Source organism: Diadema setosum, chromosome 5, assembly GCF_964275005.1.
Source record: "Diadema setosum chromosome 5, eeDiaSeto1, whole genome shotgun sequence".
NCBI classification, from domain to species: domain Eukaryota; kingdom Metazoa; phylum Echinodermata; class Echinoidea; order Diadematoida; family Diadematidae; genus Diadema; species Diadema setosum.
In genome coordinates, this window is record NC_092689.1 from 8,564,485 (window position 1) to 8,586,518 (window position 22,034).

Genomic DNA, 22,034 nt, shown 5'->3' on the forward strand with positions numbered 1-22,034 from the left:
ACCATGTGAACAGAAAGAGAGAGAGAGAAAAAGAAAAATCCAAATACCCTGCACTGTAACAGCCACACATGCCATTGAAAATGCTTATGCTACCTTGCAGCAATTAATGCACTTTATATCAAACATGTATTGCAGAAATGAGCTTCTGAGCTGTATCTCTGATCAAATGCGAATAACTCATCACATGCTTGCTTGCTCGGTTGTCGATATCTCCGAGAAAAGAATCCCGCACAGCGTACATACGACGCTTGACAATTCTAGCAGCAATCACAGCTTTGCACTGACAAGCAAAAATACATGCACTGGCATAAAAGTCATCTCGGTGTGACAAAGTGTAACTTTCACATCGCTGATTCTTCCTCCTGAAGATAATGTGCACAAAGGAGAACAAAGTGATGATGCCAGCTGAAATTTGCTTAGCAAAAAGGGTGAGTGCTGCCTCTTTTCCACAGTGTTGGAATGCATACATTTGTCAAGTTGCAAAGATGTAGAGCACAGTCACAGATATAGATGAATGGATGAGTGTTTTCTTGTTTGTTTGTTTTTTTCCAACTATCACTAAACAGGCTATGACATGTAAACATGCTGGTTTAATGATTAACATCTTTGAATCCACACATATTAAAGATCAGATGCAAATGGCTGTTAGAAAATTCTGAAGGTTTGTCCACATCCGACAGAGAGGCTTTTAGTGTGGTTAACAGCAACACATTATTAAGGCTTCATCAAATGCGACCCCAAAAGTTACCAAAATTTGACTTGGACAGGTCTTCAGCATAGTCAGAATGCATATACAAGAATGATTGATATTCCAAGGAGGAGATGAACCCGTGCCATGTCTCTTCCAGTTTCCGTGACTCGTCGTCTTTGTGGCGGGAAAACAACAGGAGAGAGGCATATCCATCAGGCAGTATCAATGGCCAGTGTAGGGGAATTCCCTCCTCGGCAAGAAGAAAAAGTATCGTTGAAGTCATTGCCAAACATTTTCCTGCAGCCACTTAAAAAGATGTCACGGATGCTCGCACAGTAGAGATTGGAGCCCTTTATCCTGTAGTCACGTTCCACCCTCATGGCAGTTTATGGTATCAATAAACCCAAAGGAGTGCCAGTACCTCAGAAATATCACCTTGGTGGACAAGTGAGATGCAGGCACAAATTTACCTACTATGAGTGTCCATATGAGGCAATTCTGTCATCCACTGATGGAAGTACGTGCATGTTACCAGCGGTGACGATATCCCTCCCCGCACGGCTCCCAAACGTTTTACGCCTCTTGCTCGGGCTCTGGTTCCCCCATGTGATGCTGGAGCAGCATAGGCAGCCCCTCGGGCTGGGGGCCCATGAGGGCAATGTCGGGGTTGACAGGCGCCTCCGCACCCCCGGCCAGGGCCAGGTTTGGGATGGAGCGCGATCGCACGCACTGGAAGTCCACATGCCGGCTCTTCTGCTCCTCTTTCTCCCATGACATCCGCAAGAAAGGCCTCTGGACATAGTTGTAGATTACTGTGAAACAGAGAAAAACAGGATGTCTTGGTTTGGGCAAGTGTGATATGATCAATCAATGGAGCTCACATCCATCTGCTTTTAAACGATTACTCTTGCTGATCTAGTGAATTCCTGCTCATGAAAGATAAACTCCACAAGAGTTTGCATGAGACTGGAGCCTTTTGAATTTTCAAGTGTATTGGCCTTACTTATGAAACCCTATACCTAATCTTGATAGTCGCCTTTAAAGGTCAAGTTTCTTTACTTTTTTTCCCCCCTTCACAGAAATTAATCAATCTACATCCACTTTGGGCTTAGTTGGCTTTTTATGTTAAAGCCGTTCCAAGCAACTATCACCTGTATTCTATTACAGCTAGTGAAACATGTGGTACAAATTGGCGGTCAAGCTTGCCAGCTCTGGTGGGCTGGGTCAAGATACAGTAACATATGTAAGATAACACCCCCTCATGTTTACTTACCACATTAAAGCACAGCAGTAGAGATAATGTCCTGTTACATAGCACTAGTGCTACTGCCAGCCCAACAAATACAAGGACAAGACAATTTACAGACAATGTTCAGTGTTTGAGACGATGACCTCTAAAATGGAACAAGCCTGGCAAAGAACAAAGACAATGTAAGGTGTGCCTTGATTTTGGACAAGTTCTGGTAAATGCACTTCATATAGAAGTTGGGCAAATAAACATAAGAGAACTCATAGATATCAAACTCCTCTTCTCTCTCTGCATTATTCAGTGGAAATACCTATACATATGTATGACTTTCTACTATCACTTCAATGTTTTGCATTCATGATTGAAATGATATAGAAAAAAAAAATACCTTCAGGTTTTCCACCAGGCCTCTGCTTGATTTTCTCCATGTAAGTTGGATACCCTGAAAAGGAACAACAATGAACATGATAATCAGTTGGGCTGCTGGAATATTACCTGTGTCCTCTGCCTAGAGGTTGTCTTTACTGGCATTTGTTTTTGTTTTTGTTTATATTTATGTTTTTTTCGGGGGGGGGGGGGTTAGCACTACTACTTGGAAAAGACAAGGACAGACTTTGATAATCTTTAAAGGCATAATTTACCATTTGCAGATGAAAAAAAAACCACCCTAGCAATAGTGCTTTCAAATAGTTCTAAAATGTGACTTAGGGATAGAAACAACCACTGTAAAAATTTGAATCCGTATAATCAATGTTAAGTGTTGTTAAATACACAAAATGCGAACAATAGTTAATAATAGTTAATAAAATGTTTCCAGACTAAACCATCTACAGTTACAGTTTATTGAGAAAAACACTGATATCTCCTTATATTTTAGGCTTTATTGCGAAAATGTTATATGGTAAGATGTTTTGTGATACAACAGTCCTACACATATGCATCAAATGTGATATCTTGAACATTTTTGAAATCACTGCTCCCAAAGGTAAACTGGACCTTTAGGATAGGTCCAATGTGATGAAAGGAACAGGCTATCCAGATCCGAGATTGTTTTAAAGGATGCATGCATTCATGCTGTGGCACTGGTGACCCCAGGGCCTCGATGGAGATCTGAGCTCCCCTGGTGCTTCTAGTTAAGTTGAAAGCTCTTATGAACCAAAAGTAAAGTCCCAGGATTATTGTAAAGGATGCATGCTTCTAGTTGGTTATATGCTACCATGAACAAAAGTACAGTGTATATACAATACACTGAAAACAGAAAAGAATTAATCATGCAGAGTCAGGTGTGTACAATGATTCTTTAAGTAAAGGCACACATTACATATGTAAGCTCTACAAATTTACAGTAATCACATTGGACATTTTTTCATAGTAATGATATAATTGTTGCTGTTACTTGTTAATAATAATAATTTATCATTAATATCATTATCATTATCATTATCAACAACAACAAAACAGTATTGTTAAACAAGTCACCACATTTACCTTCTATGCCCAGTCGGATCTTCTTCAGACCCCTGTCCTTGAGCACCATCTTGGCGACGTCGCGGTTCTCGATGTACTTGAAAAAGCGGTAGAGGGAGGTGCTGTAGATGACCTGGAAGTTCTCCTCCCCCATGGCAGGCGGGTACTCGGGATCCCACTCCACCACGTCATCCTCAAGGAGGATCACGATGTGGCACTCCCGCTCCCCTTTCTGCACATCAAACGTAAATATGGCGATTGTCGGACATCTTTCACAGCATTGTATATTGACTGCGGTTTTCATTTGAAGTTGCGAGCATCATTCTCCAATGACAACACATAATTATATATATAAATAATAATATGGCACAAAGCGCACAGCTGTGGCCATTGTAGGAATGCAGAAATCCCGCAACATTTATTTACTCATGCCTGCTGACATAAACATTTACATCAAATTTGATCCATCTCCACAACCCCTCCCCTCCCCAACTTCCTTACCCACCATATGGCCTTGGAAGTAGAGTAATCCCTTAAACTTTGTTTTTATGAGAGCAGTGTACGATGTATTAAAGGGTGTGTACAGTTCAGGTTGAGGTGAGGATTTAGCCTTTAACGTTTTGCGAGATATTCAGAAATCACTCTGAGATGTCAAAGAGCATGCAGTTCTAAGGGGTATCAAAAGTTTATTCGATGAAAATTGGTTTTGAAATGGCTGAGATATAAAACAACAAGGTGAAACAAAGAGATCCTAATAAAGTTGTGGCATGTAGCCTCTTATTATTAGCACTTTTTTGGATATCTCAGCCATTTGAAAACCAATTTTCATCAAATAAACATTGAATCCTTCTTAAAATTACATGCTCGTTCATATTTCATAGGAGGCTTTTCATTATCTCACTTAGGAATGTTCAAAAAATGAATCCCCACCTCAACCAGTACTGTACAGTCCCTTCAAATAACATGTGACTAAATACAAAATCTGCTACACATTGAAGTGTATCTATGCTCTTTGATTTTGTGAACAAATAACACTTAGAAACAAAGCCAGGGTTAAGAAAGCAGCTTTAGAGTGTTGAAGCCGATATCACACATTTATAGACATTGCGGCTACACAGTTACTTTGTCCATGTTTCTCCCTCCTCTCACATTAACCCCCATCCCTTCCTCCCCAACTCCACCCCACCTCCCCCCCCCCCCACCCCCTCCCCCTGGTATATTAAACTTATCTCACATCCGCTTCACTCTGTGTGCTTAAACTGTCCCTTTTCTCGACAATCTCAATAAATCACACGGAGGAAAGCCACACCGCCACAGGCTGTTTATGCTGATTTGTCAACTCTTTCCTCCTAATCCATCCCATTCCCTCCCTGCCCCGTTTCCCCCCCCCCCCCCCCCCCCATCTTCCAGACTGGCACATCCTGTCCCTTCCCACTGCTTACCTGGGCACACCCCACCATCTGGGGGAGCAGCATGGACTCCAGATGCTTCTCAAACTCTTGCCGTGCCCCGTCGTTGGAGATTTCGTGTAACAGGCATCCTTTGTGGTGAGACACAAAAAAGAAAGAAGATTCATTTACACTGGAAACAGCCTTACATCCCCACTTCCGTCTCCTTTCCCAGACACTTGTTTAAGCATTATTACCCTCTTTTTTTTTTGGTGCAATTTCATTTGAGAAAGTACGTGGAATGAAAGTTTGTTGGGCATGAGAGTTCAGGGCCCCATTTCATAAAAGATGTTAGGATGGCAAATCTTGCTGGAATGACAACTTCCAATAGCGACAGCCAATCAGGAAGCTGGATTATTGTCGTTACTATGACAATTGCCATTCCAGCAAGAGTTGCTATCATATCAACTTTTTTTATGAAATGGGGCCCTGGTGTACTGGTGTATAATGTGATATGTTTCTGTTTCAGTTACAGCTGCATCTTGTGATATATCTTCGGGCGTAGTTGTGTAATGTATTTTATGTAAATTTGTTGTGATATCAAATGTACAAATAAATTTCATGGCAGACATTAAATTAAAAGTAATCAATTGATCAATCTTTTTCTTTCAAATATCTTTCATCTATAAAGAGCATTCATTTTCAGAATCTATGATTGTTCCTCAAAAAAGTGAGAGAATCCTCAAGATATTATCTCTGAGACAAAGTCTAGTCTCTGGACCATTAATCTATAACATCATTGTACTCTCTCATAAAGTTTAAGCTTCCCCTCTCCCTCTCGTAAAGTCTAATAACTCGCACTCACTCAAGTTTTTGCACTTGATGGTCTGTTCTGTAAAGGGGATGAGGAGATAGTCGCAGGCCTCTCGCAAGTCCTGTATGGATACGCTCGGGGGACAACGGATGCAGCCAACTTTGTAGAATTCCTGGTGAGATAAAAAGTCAGTGAAATCAAAAGCCTTGCCACCAAACAAATCAGATATCTGGACACAATTGAGAAGAGTCATGGAGCTTCAGGCAACAGCACTGAACCTGGGAGACGTGCCTACGGGCTCTATGCAGGAGCAAACAAGCGAGGGCAGCATCCGTTACCTGGCCCCTCTTAATACAGAAAACTCTCCGAGTAGGATAAACATGATTAACTCATTTGACGCACCAGCAATTTGTGGTTTTCAGGCAATTTGGTCGCAAGGCCCAAATATCCTTGACTCTATCAAGACTTTGAAAGTACAGTAAACCTCGGATAAGTCGACGTCGAGTGAGTCGAAAATCACTTAACTCGAAGCAAAATAAAAAGTCCCGATTTTTCCATATGTATTTTCTCTAAGAAATATTTGGATAAGCCGAAGTACGAGAGTCGAATTTCGGCTGTGTCGAAGTAAAAAATTCAGTCCCTTTTGTACAAAATACACGTAATTTACATCACTTGAGCCGAAGAAGATTTGTCTGGCATTCTCATTACATTTTCGAGGAAAAAAAAATCGGCATGTCGCAGAACCCCGTCCCTGACCTGCTGCAGGTAAGCATGCACACTCACCGTACCGCTCCGCACGCATGTCGAATACATACACATGTATACATGTATACACACAGCACATCGATCCATACTTTATCCATACACACAGCACATCCATATTTTATCCATGTCAAGCCAGAACTCCTTGGTCAACCAATCGCTGCTTTAATATTTTAGTGACAGGCCAAGTGGGCGGAGCTTGTTTGTGCGTGCCCGGCTGGCTGTATAGTTTTGTTCAATCTGGAGGTGGGATGGGCTTGAAAGAGTGTTTGTCTCAGGGTAGGTTAACAGAGATGGCTACCTGTGTTGCACCATAGACATAGCACATGCACATTGCCACATTAGCGCAGACATTCTCAGAACTACGTTTAACTACTAGTATTGATACAAATTCCATGTTCAACTCAGAACAAAATAAGAATATTATCTTCAAGAACAGACAAATTTGACTGCAAACACACACACGCACGCACACACACACACACACACACACATGCATGCAAATGTACTATAATACATGTACATAACTGTGAGTCGAAAAAAAATCGTCTCTCGCGAGAGTCGAAGTTCACTTAAGTCGACGCATTTTTGACAGTCCCGAGAGCTTCGACTCATGCGAGGTTTACTGTATACAGACTTTTATGTGACCCAGGTGAAAGCCACGAACAACTGAGTTGCCGAGTTGAAATAATTGTTATTTTTTTTTTAATTTCAGGGTGTACTTTTTTGTTATTGTTGAAATCAAAGAGAAAGCTTTGTTAATGACATCATTTAGAGTTGCTCAGTCTAATTTGTAGTGATTCTGACAGTACAAAATAACAGAAGTCCTGCACTAGGCAGGAGATTGGGATTCATTACAAATCTCCTCATGTAATGCACTAAACAAATTGCACTGCATCCTTACTCTGATAAAAGGACATTTTTTTTTGTTTTTTTTTTTTGCTCTCATATTTTTCTTAACTCAGTATTGGCTTATGAAATTAATGACTCATTGAGTCCTTAAGGAATTTTGCAGCAGTAATCATCATCCTTTCATCACTAAATTGGCAACTCTGAATATCAATGCACATTTGAAGTTGGAGACGGCTAAAATGGAACTGGTTAAATACAAAAAAAAAAAAAAAAAAAAAAAAAACTGCACAAAATTAAAAGGAGATTTACAGAAATTGTCTTCTAAAGTCTGTTGCCCATTTCAGATTTAGAGTAAATTTAGAAATGAAGAGACTTTGGAACCTTTACTGCTGAAACAATTCCATACAAGGGGATTGAATGACAGGATATCTATACAGTTAGGTACTCTATCTTATAAAGTACCATCAATGAACAGTTAATATCATAATAAAATGGCACAGCACCAAACTACAACAAACTGATGGGTACATCGCAGACAAAGTACTCACCAATATGGAGGAGAATATTTCCGCTGAGATACCATGGGCCACTTCATACTCCCCTTTGTCGTTCGGCCTGGTCATTGTGTGATCTACACCATTGCTAAACATTCTGTTGAGGACAAAGAGAGGAGATGGAAAATCAAATGAGGAGGCAATTATCCATAATGAAGTGGAAAGTAGAAATCAAATTCTTGAACACACTTTTTTTTTCTTTTTTTCTTTGGTCTTCTTCATGACTTATGCATGGATGCCAACCTTGTATACAGCACTGCAGTATTCTGAGGGGTAGAAAGGCATTTTCTGTGAAACCTATGAACAAACAAACAAAAACTATACAAAATAGCACCCCCCCCCCAAAAAAAAAAAAAAAAATAATAATAATAATAAGTCCGTATCTCTGCTTATGTTATGTCACTTGCATTAAGAATCATTTGCATCAGCAGAACTTTCTGGTTCATGTTGAAGGCTTATAATACAAACACACACTTCTACGATGTACAAACCTCTGATTCACATTTATTCACTCTGATATATATATAGTCAGGCAATGAGATAGGGTAATTGCCTTTTAATACCCAATCCCTCTATCCTCCAGGGCAAATGAACTGTTGTTCAGGTGGAGGCAATAAAGAGTGAAATGGCTGCTAAGTTAGGGCTTTTTAAAGCAAAACATGTGTTGCTCAATGTCTATGATTGCAGACTACAGTGTGCTTGCCATACACATGTATACAGCTCTCTGATTCAAAACATCAGGGAAGAGGGGGAGGGCAGGGCAAGGAAAACAAAAAACCAGAAATTACCCCTTTGCAGTTTATAGTCACTACCATTCATATAAACTTGTCTTCCCCTACAAGATGCAGCTACGTAGATGTTGCAAACTGATAATCCCTTAAAAGTCAAATTGATAAAATGGCTGGGAAATCCCCCCCCCAAAAAAAAAAAAGAGGAGAAAGTATTTCAGCTTTAAATACAAAAGCACAAAGTTGCAACTATAACAAGATAAACAATGCTATGACTATTTGACTTTCAAAGTACTGTTTACCACTGGCAGTGCTCAGTGATTTTAAAAATGTTCGAGTTATCACATTTGATGCAAATGTGTAAGTCAGTTGTATCACATAACATCCTACCATGTAAAAATTTTGCTATAAAGTTATCATGATAAAGATAGCATTGTATTTCTTAATAAACAATAACCGCATACGGTTTAAAGTCTAGAAACAATTTATCATACTATTGTTCACATTTTGCACATTTAACAATACTTACAACATGGATTATAATGATTACAATTTTTACATTGGTTGTTTCTATCCCTAACTCACATTTTAGAACTCGGTATTCAAATGCCAGAGTGGTTCTATGACATGTTTGCCATTTTTCTGCAACAGGATAAAGATAGACACAAGTTTGTATACTCATGTTGAATGAATGGGGTGGTTTTGTGTTTTGTTTTCTCATTCTTCAATTGGTTCTCCACAGGATTACACAAGCACAAAATGTGCCTGATTCATGCAAGTCATAGAGGGATTGTCAAATCGGTTGATGCGGTCGGGAGAGGACCAAAAAACAGAGGGCCAACATGAGGAAGCTCGTCGAGCAAAGGACCACAAACAAAAGGTGAGGGTTGTGGTGCTGTTTCCTGCTCCACAAACCCATTTCCTCCACTGGGAGGCTCCTTTCAAAGGGTTCAATACCTTCTCCAGTTTCCTCCTGCCCTACCTTCACCACGACGGGTCAGACGAAGTAGACTAGCGTACTGTTCTCAATGCAACAAAAATACACAGCCATATACTCTATATCCTGTAACTTTTCTGACTAAAAAGAGAAATCTCACAAGCATTCTATACAGTACAGAATGTTCTAAATCCCTAGCTGCAATTTGCATATTAATATTGTATGGACATACAACGTAGTATGCACACTAGCATGATGTCTGTTGATAGGCAAAGCTATACTTCTTGGTGAACAGAAGAAAGCAGAATGCATAAATAAGGCTTACAATGTAGATCCTATGACACCTTTTGCGTAATCTATTTCATCATAAATCATAGCCCATCAAAGCATAACAGGGATGGCAGTTATACTTTCTTGGTGAACAACAGAAAGTAGAATGCATTCATGAATACATTGTAAAGCACAGATCCTGTAATGCCCCCTGTCAAAATGTATTTTACCATAAAAATCATTGGCCAAGATGCCAAGAAACATATTTTTTAGAAGTGTACACTGACATATATTGAACGAAACTGACACTTGCTTGTATCAAGCCAAGTCAAGTGCACACAGGGATATGCATTAAGAAGGTATACTAGGATGCATTTTGATCTATTTTGCCCCCTTTTCCAGGTACTTGTGAGTGTGCAAATACTCGGAACACATGACGAAAGAGGTAGGGGACAAGGGGAAGATCAGAAACAAAAGCAAATGCATGGCTCCAATAATTTGTCAAAACAAGTGAATCACATTTGAGTCACACGTCTTGTTTGTACTTGTTACCACCTTCAAATGTCGAAAGTACCACCTTCAAATGTCGAGACAAACACTTTCACGTCACATGTTGTCTTGCTCAATTGTTACAAATGCTTACGTTTTGATGGAAATTGGCATGGGGGGAGAAAAGAGGGTTTACGTAGTTGCATGGTTTGTGGTGGGAGCGCGGGAGTGGCAATCTGTCACGGGGGGGGGGGGGGGTGGGGGGGGGCACTGTTGTGCTTACAAGATTATCTTCTAACAGCATAATACCCTTGGAAAACAAAAAGTCAAAATCATTCATGACACCACCATGTTACAAAGCCCACAGATGTCGAAACAAGGTTTGCTGTACATAATCGGTGAAGAAAGCAACATTTGAGTAATGACTGCCCAAGGGGGGGGGGGGGGGGGAGCTTATCCTGAACATTACCTGACACTGAAAACATTCAATGCTTTGTGGGTTAGTATCTTTCTAAAAAAAGTGTTGGAAGACCTACTTTATATTCATTGTAGCTCTCAAGCTGATACTGCAGTGACAGGATTATCACAAGATGCAGACAGCAAACTAAATTTGAAAGTTGAAGTCAAATTTTGATGATAATGATGATGATGATGATAATGACTTTTTCTATTTAATAGTAATATATATATGAATATAATAATCATTACCAATAATAATAATATCAATAACAATTACATAAAAAATGGTATCAACGATCATGACAGTACAAATTAAAGGACAAGTTCACCTTCATGTACATGTGGATTGAGTGAATGCAACAATATTAGTAGAACACATCAGTGAAAGTTTGAGGAAAATCTGACAATCCGTTCAAAATTTATGAATTTTTAAAGTATCTGCGCAATTACTGCTGGATGAGAAGACTACTACAGTGTGTGATGTCACATGCATACAACGATATAATGAAAATAAAAAGAGAATTTCACAAAATTTTACATTTTGAATAAAGTGCACATTTCTTTGACTTGTTACTGATGTATGTGAAGGATATTATTCCCCTTGCCTTCTGAAAGAGAGAAGTCGAGTGTTCTTTTGTTATGCGAGAAAAGTGAAAATAAGGTGAATTTTCTTTATTCTTTCTTTATACCGTTGTACTCATGTGACATCACCAGCTATAGTAGTCTTCTCATCCAGCCATGACTGAGCAGAAACTTTAAAAATTCATATCTTTTGAACGGATTGTCGGATTTTCCATAAACTCTCACTGATGTGTTCTACTAATATTGCTGCATTCACTCAATCCACATGTATATGAAGGTGAACTTGTCCTTTAATGAGAACCAAAGTCTGAACCATGAGTCTATACGACAAGTAATAGCTACAACAGCTGTTGTCTGTTTCTGTGGGAACACTGTTGTTTCATATGATACCATTAAGTAAGCATCTCAAATGCATGACGTCTGGCCTCTGGCAGAGGTGATCCTTCTTTCAGTCATATGTAACATATAAACTTTAGCCTTTTTGATCATGCTTTGTGGTATCCAAGAACACAGCAAAGCAGAGCCACAACTGGTCTCTGCTCATAATAACTACAGCTACAAGCCTACACAAATATCTTACTAAAAATTATGCCATGTTGCTCAGCCACTTTAGCATGAAATGCGGAGGACAGTGTTTTCGGCAAATTTGGCCCAATTGCGCAACACCTCGAACATGTCACAGTTACTGACTACAAGCAGATACAAATGACTGCAACATCTCGCAAGCCTGAAAAGCTTTTGTAATTCTCTGGCTGTTGCTTTGATATCCCATGCAAACAATGAATAGTCCTATCTATCCTTGTTCATGTTATCATGATATTTCATGCAAACTGCTAGTGTGAAATTATTCCACTTAGATTGGGGTACATTGTACCCTTGCCTCCTCACACAGTTATTATGTACCTGCCATTGTAAATGGGTGGCCCTTGATTTACATTTTTATGGAGTTTATTGATCTTGACCAGCGACCTTGAAGATTGACCTTTAACCCCTTTTGGACAAAGTACAAATTTCAAATTTTACATTCATTAAGTACATACAAATGTGTAGAATAACTTTGATATTGGATTTTCCTTGTGGAAGATATGACAAGGCGGTGAGATAGCTCAGTCTGTAGCGTGTCTGCCTCACGATCCTAAGGACCCCGGTTCCATCCTCAGGTCCCACTGAGCAATGTTATATGTTTACAATCATACCGTCCCCTATAGTAAGAGGCAAAACACTCTGTCCCTCGGATGGGACATAAAATGGAGGTCCTGTGTGTGAGATAGTCACAACTCATGCACGCAAAACATCCCACTTCACTTATTCATCATGAAGAGCAGGGTCTTTAACCCGGTAAAGTAGTCCCACCCTCTATACATCCAACTGGACCCCATGGAAGACCAGCTATTGCAGCTGAATATGGGCTGTTCAGCCATCTTCTCTGATGGAAATGAAACAGCAACAACTGGAAATTTGACCTACCTTCCATTGACCGTACATTCATGTGTACTTCTAGTAACCTACAGTACCTCCTCTGTCACTTGTAGCTCCTTCAAATCTAATATTACCCTTGGACATTCCTAACCCTACCTCAAATACAATGTATGGCTGAAAATGAGATTTTTAGTCTGCTGCCTTTGACCCTGACCACTGACTTTTTTTGTCAGAAAAAAAAAAATCTGACAAAATGCTTCATGAAATGCCCCCTGGGCAACTGGGCAAAATGGTACAATAATCAAAACAATAATTTATCGGACACCTATTTACCTTTAAATATCCTACAGGGTTTGAAAGGGGAGTCCAATGCACAACTTTCACGTGACCTATTAAAGCGGAGTTTATATTTCATTGTGACTTATTTCTTACTGTTAACATGCACTGGGTTTGAGTCAAAAGGTCACATGTGAAAGGAGCCAAAAGATTTGACCCTGGTAATTCAATGAATGCATGCATTTTTTGTTCATATTACATTATGTTTATGACATTTTTCTTTTCTTTCCTGTAATTCTGCTAGTATTAATACTTTCTACAATGATGATGATGATGATGATGATGATGATGATGATGATGATGATGGACAGATGATGGATCTATTTCAGCTTAAAATGATAACCAAGAGGCTCTATAATGCACATGCACACACACTGATGAACAGACACATGTATGACCTTTTGGAGCTTCGCAGTTCTTACCTTCCTAACATGGTGTTGGGATGAGCCGTGAAGTTGGATGGGTCTACCACAAATCTTGTGTTCTCCACAATTAAGGTAACCCTGTCTGGAAGTTTGCATGAGCTTGTTGAGCAGTTTTGGTTCCTGGCAGGGCCTGAATATCAAGGAGACATATCAATCAGCATTAAGACAGTTTTATCGTGAGGAGGTTGTCATCCTTTGCAAATCAATTAAACAGTTCAAATTGATGTATGTTGTGAGACATAAGGTGAACCTCACTGAACAATAACAAAATACTTTACTTCAAATTCACTTGAATAAAACAAATGTATAAAGTCTCAGCTGAATTATGGGAAAACAGGAAGAATTATCAAATTGAAGAAAATTCACACCTCAACCTTCACCCCTCTGCTTATTTCTCTTACTTTGAAGAATTATCAAATTGAACACAGTCAATGAAATATTACTCATGGTTTCTGTCTGAAGTGTGGATAATTTTCACATTATCGTGTCCACAATTACGGGAGGTAATTCAATGCAGATGATGAGGTTGTTCTCCATATCATACAACACTTTATACTATAGACACAGATATTGTTCTAATGGCTTTGAAAGCAATAAAAATGAAATGGCTCACTACATTCAACTCATTCTCAAAGGGGCAAATCAGACTGTGATATGTTTGTGTACTGCATCTTAAATCATCTTTAACTACAAACTACAAACCATGCAATTAGTATCTGTAGCTACACACAAAGTCACCAGACTTTGAATGCTATATGCCACTGCTGCTCCTGTGACACTCCTTGTATGATAACAGAACATCTTTTGGTTAAGGTAAACTTGTTTGTAAATTCGAATGAACAAAAAGTTATCTGTCCACATTATAAGTATTTAAAGTTCACTTACATTATCTATCAAGTTTTCTATGATTTCAAACAATCTGATCTCCATTCAGCAAACTACTGGATCTTATCAGTTAACTCATTAAATTCCATGTCAGTAGCCCCTCAAAAAGGTGCCCTGAAAATTACCATGATGGTCGGCAGCCGCCCGGTAATTCCGGGGATTCGCACAGTTGCTCATGGTGGTGATGGTGATGGACGCAGAGGCAACGTTGGTTGAGACCTTCTTGGTCTCGTTGGCAGCCGTGGACGTGATGGTTGGGGCGGCCGTCGGGACCGCGGTCATCGCCGGTTGGGGGTCTGGAGTGGGGGCCCTCCTGGAAGAGTTTGAAGGCGTTTTGAGGCACGAGTGGGTGGGCGAGTTATCCCGACTGCCGCGGCCGTCGCCTCGAGTGTCCCCCTCCGTGGGGTCCCGTGGGCCGGCAGGAGAATGGCGGGATTCGATGCTTGCAGCCAACGGCGATGTCGAGTGGCCTACTTGTGGGTAGGAGCTCCTAATATCACATAAAAATGACAAGAAAATTCCTCTCAAAGTATAGACACTAATCAAATTGAAGATATTTTTGTTGTTGTATTTGAAGGGGTTTGATTTGAAGGGATTTGATTTGAACTTAGATGCTGGTTACATGGTCGCTACGGAGATTTTTTTTTTTCCCCAAGCTGCCAAATGCTTCCTAGCGTTCAAATACGGGAAAAATGATTTTACCTATGTCCCTCCACCTACTGATCTCTACAGTAAAATATCTGGATATCTCATTGGTGCATTCATACTGTACGAACTATTGAAGCCGCCGTGCCACCATGTTACTTGTACCATGCAGACTCTCATGAGGGCATCTACGCATTTTCCAACACAGACTGTCACCAAAAACATGTGATATTAAATGAGCTCTGTACACAAGCGTATGGTGATGAGTTGGGCAATCTAGATGGCGGTACAGTGGCTTCAAATGATTGGCAAATATGTGATATCCAGACATTCCCTGTAGAGATCAGTGCCAAAAATACACAAGGTAATGAAGATGGCAGACAAAAAACACTGGATACCGCATGATGGAGAGTCTGTGGCTGTATCCACTGTGACCAAACAGCCGAGGTTCGCTGTGGTGTACAGTTGTACTGATGAAGCTGAGAAGACAAAATGACACCATTTAGGTGATGCTTGCGGTGGCATTGGAAAGGCAGGTGTACAAATGGTACCAATGCAGCATCATACATAAAATATCATTGACAAGTATTAGTAAGTCTCGGGATGAGCAGACATAAATAGATGTCCGCCAGACACAGAATTGATGGTGTTACAGTCATAAGAGAGAGTGTGTGTCTGTGTACATATAAATGTGTGTGCGTCTTGGAAAAGTTATGAGTCACTGATTATTGATAGCATTGCAATGCTTGTACATACTGTACAGTGTGCACAATGTAAGATTGAGGATAGTACATTGTACATGTTTCCTTTAATAATGTTACTTTAATACAGCCTGTACGTTGTACAGCTGTACTTTGCATTATGGTGTTACATTGTTCATACTGCAATATAACTGTATGTTTTTATTGATGTTCAGCTGGTCAACAGCAGTACTACCCCTGTACACTCTAAAAAAATATTAATCGGTTGACTTAAAGTATTACACTGAATTATGACTTTGACATGAATCAGCACACAGCAAAGAGAAACGGCACTATGAGATACCACAGAATGCAATTAATTCAGCTGACACACAAACCTGTCACCACAAGAACCCCACATTTGTCATACACCCTGTAACACTGATGAACAAGCTGTGACAGTGTGTTTAGAGTTTAATACTGACATGGGTAATATGTATCGGTACAGTACAAACAACAGCCCTGATTTCTTATACTCATTATTTTAAGTGCTACTATACATTGTACATGCTCAAATGATACTCATCATAATCCAAAAAGCAGAATTTTAGCAATCACACTCAGTAAAAAGGCCAAATATAATCCAAAAAGCAGAATTTTAGCAATCACACTCAGTAAAAAGGCCAAATACATTGTACAGGCTCACATTCCCACAGCTATTGTGGTGATCAGGAATGTACACAGAGTATCTACCTTTGTCCATCCTGTAAACTTATGAAGTCCACATGCAATTACAGTACCTGCCGGGGCCTACAACATCAACTTGCAAATCAAGTTAGGATTGTGAAAACACGATTATAAGCACCTGCATTCTGGCAACCTGGGCAACATAAACATGCTGACAGTGGAGTGTGACATGTTATTCACCATCTCCCACAGACTCACAGACAAAAATAATTGTATTACCATGACTGCCATGCACATGCGTTTTGTATGTCAGGCCGAGCCAGCAAAAGCGGCAGTGCCCATGGTAGCCCTGAGTGTTCAGTACATATACGGGGAACACTGTCACATAGTGGATACAACTCCTGACTTTCAATCAGAGGGCCTGAATTTGAATCCCGTCCAGTCCTTACGTTTCTCGACAAGATATTCTTACTGACCAGTTCCTCTCGACCAAAGTGTATACAACAGTGTACATTGTAGCAATGCTGGGGTTATAATAATGGAAGGGCCTCTTATTGAACAATGGCAACACTGCAGAAGCTACCCTGGATAAAGAAAAAGGCCATATTATCACTGTTGTTGTTGTTGCTGTTATTGTTGCTGCTGCTGTTGTTGTTGTTAGCACTATCAGATCTACAGATTTGAAATCTGTCAGAAGTTGAAAGACTCTGCTTTGCAACATAACTCCAGCACAGATTCATTCTCTGTTCATTCATCCTACACATTCCCAAGTGTTATAAAAAGCAATATTTTGCACATTAGACAAATGTAAACAAACAAACCAACCACCAGGGGTTTGAAAATAATTGCAGCTGTTTCAAATTCATAAAAGTGTAATTCTATGAAACAGCATGGTTTACAAAGGGTTATCACTCAGAAGAAATTGATTTTCTGCCCATTTCTATCTTGCCTCTGCTGATACTACATGTAGATACTAAACAGTTATTTTTTTTTTAAAGTCCTAACTCTTCACCAATATCATAATCCGATAAAGTACCTAATTTTTTAAGTGAATGTTTCCACTAGGTATCAAGGAAAGTTTTATCTAGAGTCAGCATTTTAAATCATGCTTGTTACTTTCCCCTTTTCAGTTTGAAGGCTACAATCTATTTCAATCATGGGCCTTCTCACTTCAGGCAGAAGCAACCAACAGCCAAATGGATGAGTGAGAAGAATGCTTATTATCCAAATACGAGGGCAATTCAAATGTTTAATCTAAGAAAATCAATCTTTAGTTGCACATATTCTGCAAAACTGTTGCTTCTGATGCAAAAACAAACAAACAAACTAGAAATGTCGCTTTGGCGACTGGTATGCCTCCGCCATAATGCATGATTTTCCCAATAGGTCTAGATAGTACATGTGGACAATGTGTGATTACATTTTCACAAAATTGGCAAAATATTGAAATGACAAGTGTCACAAATGTGTTGAATGTTCACCTTCCTTGACCTAGGTTTAATTGGATGAATAGGAGAGCATGTATCTAGGGATTTAAGGACTTTAACTCGACTTTGACCCATTCATACATTCAGGCATTGAGTAATTTTCAAGGTACAGGTGTGGAGAAAAAGTGCAATTTCTGAATTGAATAGTAAATTGTTACCATTTTCATCTGGCCCTTGACCCTAAAATTCATAAGATAATCACTTTCAGGTAGAACATGCATAATATGTACTAAGTTTCAAGATAACTTGAGCCACTTCCGAGATATGGAGGAAAAAGTTAGTTCAGCACTTTCACTTGATCTTTGACCTTTTGACCTTTGAGGCAAAAAAAGAAGAAAAAAAAAACTTTCCAGAGAATTTCTACTAGGTTACACATGTATGCATACACCAAGTGTAAAAAAAAAATAACCCTGCTGGCATTGCATGATAGGAGGGAAATAGTAAAATTTTGAAGTGTTGCACTTGACCTTTGACCCCATGAACCCTACATTCTCTAGATAATCACTTCCAGTCAGTATATGTATATACTATGTTCCATGAAGATACCTTGAACAATTTTCCAAGGTATGGAGAAAAAAAAAAGTTTTAATATTTTACTGACCGTTTGACCTTTGACCTTTGACCTTTGACCTCATGACCCAAACTTTCACCAGAGAATCTTAATTGGGTAATACATGTATACACTAAGTTTCAAGAAAATATCTTCAGGCATTCAATAGATATGGTGGAAATAGTGAAATTTTATGTATTTGACCCTGACCTTTTGACCTTTGACCTTTGACCTCATGACCCAAACTTTCACCAGAGAATCTTAATTGGGTAATACATGTATACACTAAGTTTCAAGAAAATATCTTCAGGCATTCAATAAATACGGTGGAAATAGTGAAATTTTATGTATTTGACCTTGACCTTTTGACCTTTGACCTTGAGCATGTGCACCCAAAAGTTGATAGGCACAACTTCACCCCCTAATACACATACATGCCAAGTTTCATTAGGATACCTCAACGGGTTTTAATAGTTACCTTGTCCACAAAATTCATTACGGACGGACGGAAGGACGGACGGACGGACGGACGGACGGACGGACGGACGGACGGACAACCCGAAAACATAATGCCTCCGGCACCACTTCGTGGCGGAGGCAATACAAAAAACAAATAATCCCACCAATATGCCAAAACTGTACAAAAGAAAACAAAAGTAACAAGAAAAGCATAAACTGAAGAACACAGACCTCTGGGAAGCCGCTCATTTCCACCCATACTACAATTCCGACTCCAAAAATACACACACACACACAAATAATACCATGATCCAGATGGTGATCCAGATATCTGTCATGATCTAGTTATCTGTTCCTTGTGTCATAATTAACTTTTTCCTGAAAATTTCATCAAAATCTGTTCATAACTGTTTGACTTATCATTTTGCAAACAAACCAATTGATACCCACAAAAAAAAATTTAACCTTCTTGGCGAAGGTGCACATACAAAGTGTACATTATAAACAAACAAAATGCCTTCATTCTTACACAAGTTCATTCATGCATAGAGTCTCTCTCATTCTTATACAGCCCATGAATGTTTTGGCACATTGCGCAACCACACTCTGCAAACAATGACTTGCAAATGAAGATTGTGTTGCACAAAGCCATCTCATATAACTCCAGACTTTGGAATCATTAGAATGTTTAAGGCATAATTGAAATTGCCCACGTGTAAAGCTTTGATCTGGTACAGTACTACTCTCATGCGTCTCTGCCCCCTTATCCTCTTTCTGAACTCTTAGACCCCGTTTACAGTGCGAGGCTCGGCCGCGGCCGAGCCGCGATGAGCCGCGGCCGAGCCCTGCCTCTTCTTGGTGTAAACGCAAACTGGGCCAAATGCGCGGCCAATTGCGCGGCCAATTTTAGTCTGGCTTCCAAACCCTCTGCCTGTATCTTTCACTATTCAGGACATTAACCCCCTCAACGTCGAAAACTAGTATAGTTGAAGGTGGTTTTGTCCTGCAAAGGATTTTTTTCCTTCGGCAAAGGCCTTTGCCCGAACGGCGACTTCGTCGCCACGGAATTCATTTGGCAAAGGGTCTGAAAACCAGACAATACCAAATTGCGTTTGTTTACAAGCAGAGCGCCACTACGACAAAATATTGAAAGGTTTGAATCAAAAGCGCGGCCGAGCCCAGCAGTGTAAACGGACAAAATTGCAAGGCTCGGCCGCGCAATTGAGGCCGGACTCGGCCGCGGCCGAGCCGCGGCCGAGCCCGGCCCCGCACTGTAAACGGGGTCTAAGCACACAACTGATATCAAAGTGAACTCTTCGTCAGTGTATCGCTGGCAATTTCAAAATGACTGGGAAGATTTTTGGAGTGACATATCATAGAACAATTCCATTCGAAAGGTCATTTGTTGTCATCTATTACATATTGTAACTGAGCATTTAAAACCAACCATAGAGCCCATCAACATTCTTCAATGCGATCTTAATTCTCACTCTGCTGACAATTACAATCATCCTTTATATTAGACAAGTTAAAAATTCTGTACTTTGATGGAAAGTGTAATTCTATGTAGAAATTAGGTGTACTTTCAAGTTGTACAATGTACATAATGTACAGCTCACCCAGATACAAATATACATCCGTACATGAAGGAAAAAGATATCCAATACAAGTAAAGCAGTATGTAGTATGTGTGCTTGTTGGTTTTTTGATAGTTTGATACATTCCTACATTGTGTACTTCTAATGTCAATGAACTTTAACACAATCTTACAATTCTGCACCCTAAACAATCTAAGAACTCAGCAGGTTGGCAAGATCAACCTTTCTTTTTAACCCACTGCTTGAAGGAACCTAAAGCTAGTACAGAGCATGGATATTCAGCAGTTCAGTGCAAATGGGCAAAAGGCGTTCATGAAAAATGAAAAGATGCATTTAATAGCGTTGTACTGTAAATCAAAGTTCAATGCACATAAAACACTGCATATATCATATTCAGAATTATAAAAGAAGATGTTGGTAAATATTTTTTCCCACTTGGTCCTAAACCACAAACATGTGCTTTTAAATAACATTCAGATCTAGAGTTCAAAGTGGACAAAATTGACATAATTTTACTTGGTTCTAATTTTGATGTGATATCTAACATGAATTTTACCATTCTCCCCCCCCCCAAAAAAAAAAAACAACAAAAAACCAACAAATAACAAAACTGGTATTAAACCTGAAAGGCATTCAAGTGCATAATGGTTGTATGATAAATGAGTTTGTAATCCTTTCTTAATAAAAAAAGGTATGACATACAGTACATGTACTGTACAGAAATACATTCAACAGAGACCTAAGACAATCATACACCACGATAATTAAATCAAAATATGAAAAGTGGAAAGCGGACGTTTTCACCATATGTGGAAATTTTCTCTCGTTTATTGCAATGTGCTTTTAGTGTGACAATACAAGAAAGCGAAAATTTTTGCTTCCCATTTATCATGTACTGGTTCATTTTTGGATTCTGCGGAATTAAAAAGACACAAAATTCACTTCACCTGGCCGAGCGTGAATGTACAGGAGGGCCTACTACACAAGTGTAGTTACATAACATTCGTACGTGAACTATACAGACAATATTCCAGGTTAACTTAAAATGTCTTAGAAACATGAATCTCTCGTCCTTTCTACAGCATGATACAAAGTTTGATGAATGCCTTTTATGAGAAATGCAGAATGCTGGCATGGTTTATAGTTAAGCAGTAGGCATGTACATGTACATCATCCTGATTCTGGAAGCCTTTAAAAGTAGTCAACAAATACATGTATGAAGAAAAACATGAAAGAAGAGCAATAGTGGCCTTGACTGAGCTTGTTAGCAACATCCAGATTTATGTAGTTTGACAGAACTCAGTCATCACACAGCCACAAAAAAAGAGGTACAGGAATGATAATGAAATGATCACTATCATCACCCTGCATGCTGAAGTCACTTACATTCTGCTGCCGATGATACAGCCACTTTGCCTGAACAAGTACAGAATATTGAACCACCTATTGGGCAAAAGAAGTCTTGTTTCCTCCTCAAGCCAGTGAATGAGGAACAATTTGTCCACACAACCTACACCTGAACACTCCCTGTGTCTGCCAAAACGGCTGTGATCACGCGCTTTCCATCTGAACTGAATAACAACCTTTTTACTGAGAAGATTAGGAAGTCGACGCACAAGGG

General features: G+C 39.5%; 1 protein-coding gene across 1 annotated transcript in view; it reads right to left on the bottom strand.

Annotated features, from left to right (window-relative positions):
• Window positions 1-486: 486 nt before the first annotated feature.
• Window positions 487-22,034, bottom strand: part of LOC140229054 (BTB/POZ domain-containing protein KCTD20-like) — a 28,635-nt gene continuing 7,087 nt past the window's right edge. Inside the window, exons 2-9 of the mRNA XM_072309314.1 lie at window positions 14,433-14,797; window positions 13,420-13,552; window positions 7,772-7,874; window positions 5,661-5,781; window positions 4,850-4,947; window positions 3,429-3,639; window positions 2,329-2,382; window positions 487-1,503 (exon numbers count right to left, since the gene is read on the bottom strand). Of these exons, the coding sequence (XP_072165415.1) occupies window positions 1,265-1,503; window positions 2,329-2,382; window positions 3,429-3,639; window positions 4,850-4,947; window positions 5,661-5,781; window positions 7,772-7,874; window positions 13,420-13,552; window positions 14,433-14,797 (1,324 nt within the window). The 3' untranslated portion in view covers window positions 487-1,264. The remainder of the gene's footprint in view (window positions 1,504-2,328; window positions 2,383-3,428; window positions 3,640-4,849; window positions 4,948-5,660; window positions 5,782-7,771; window positions 7,875-13,419; window positions 13,553-14,432; window positions 14,798-22,034) is intronic.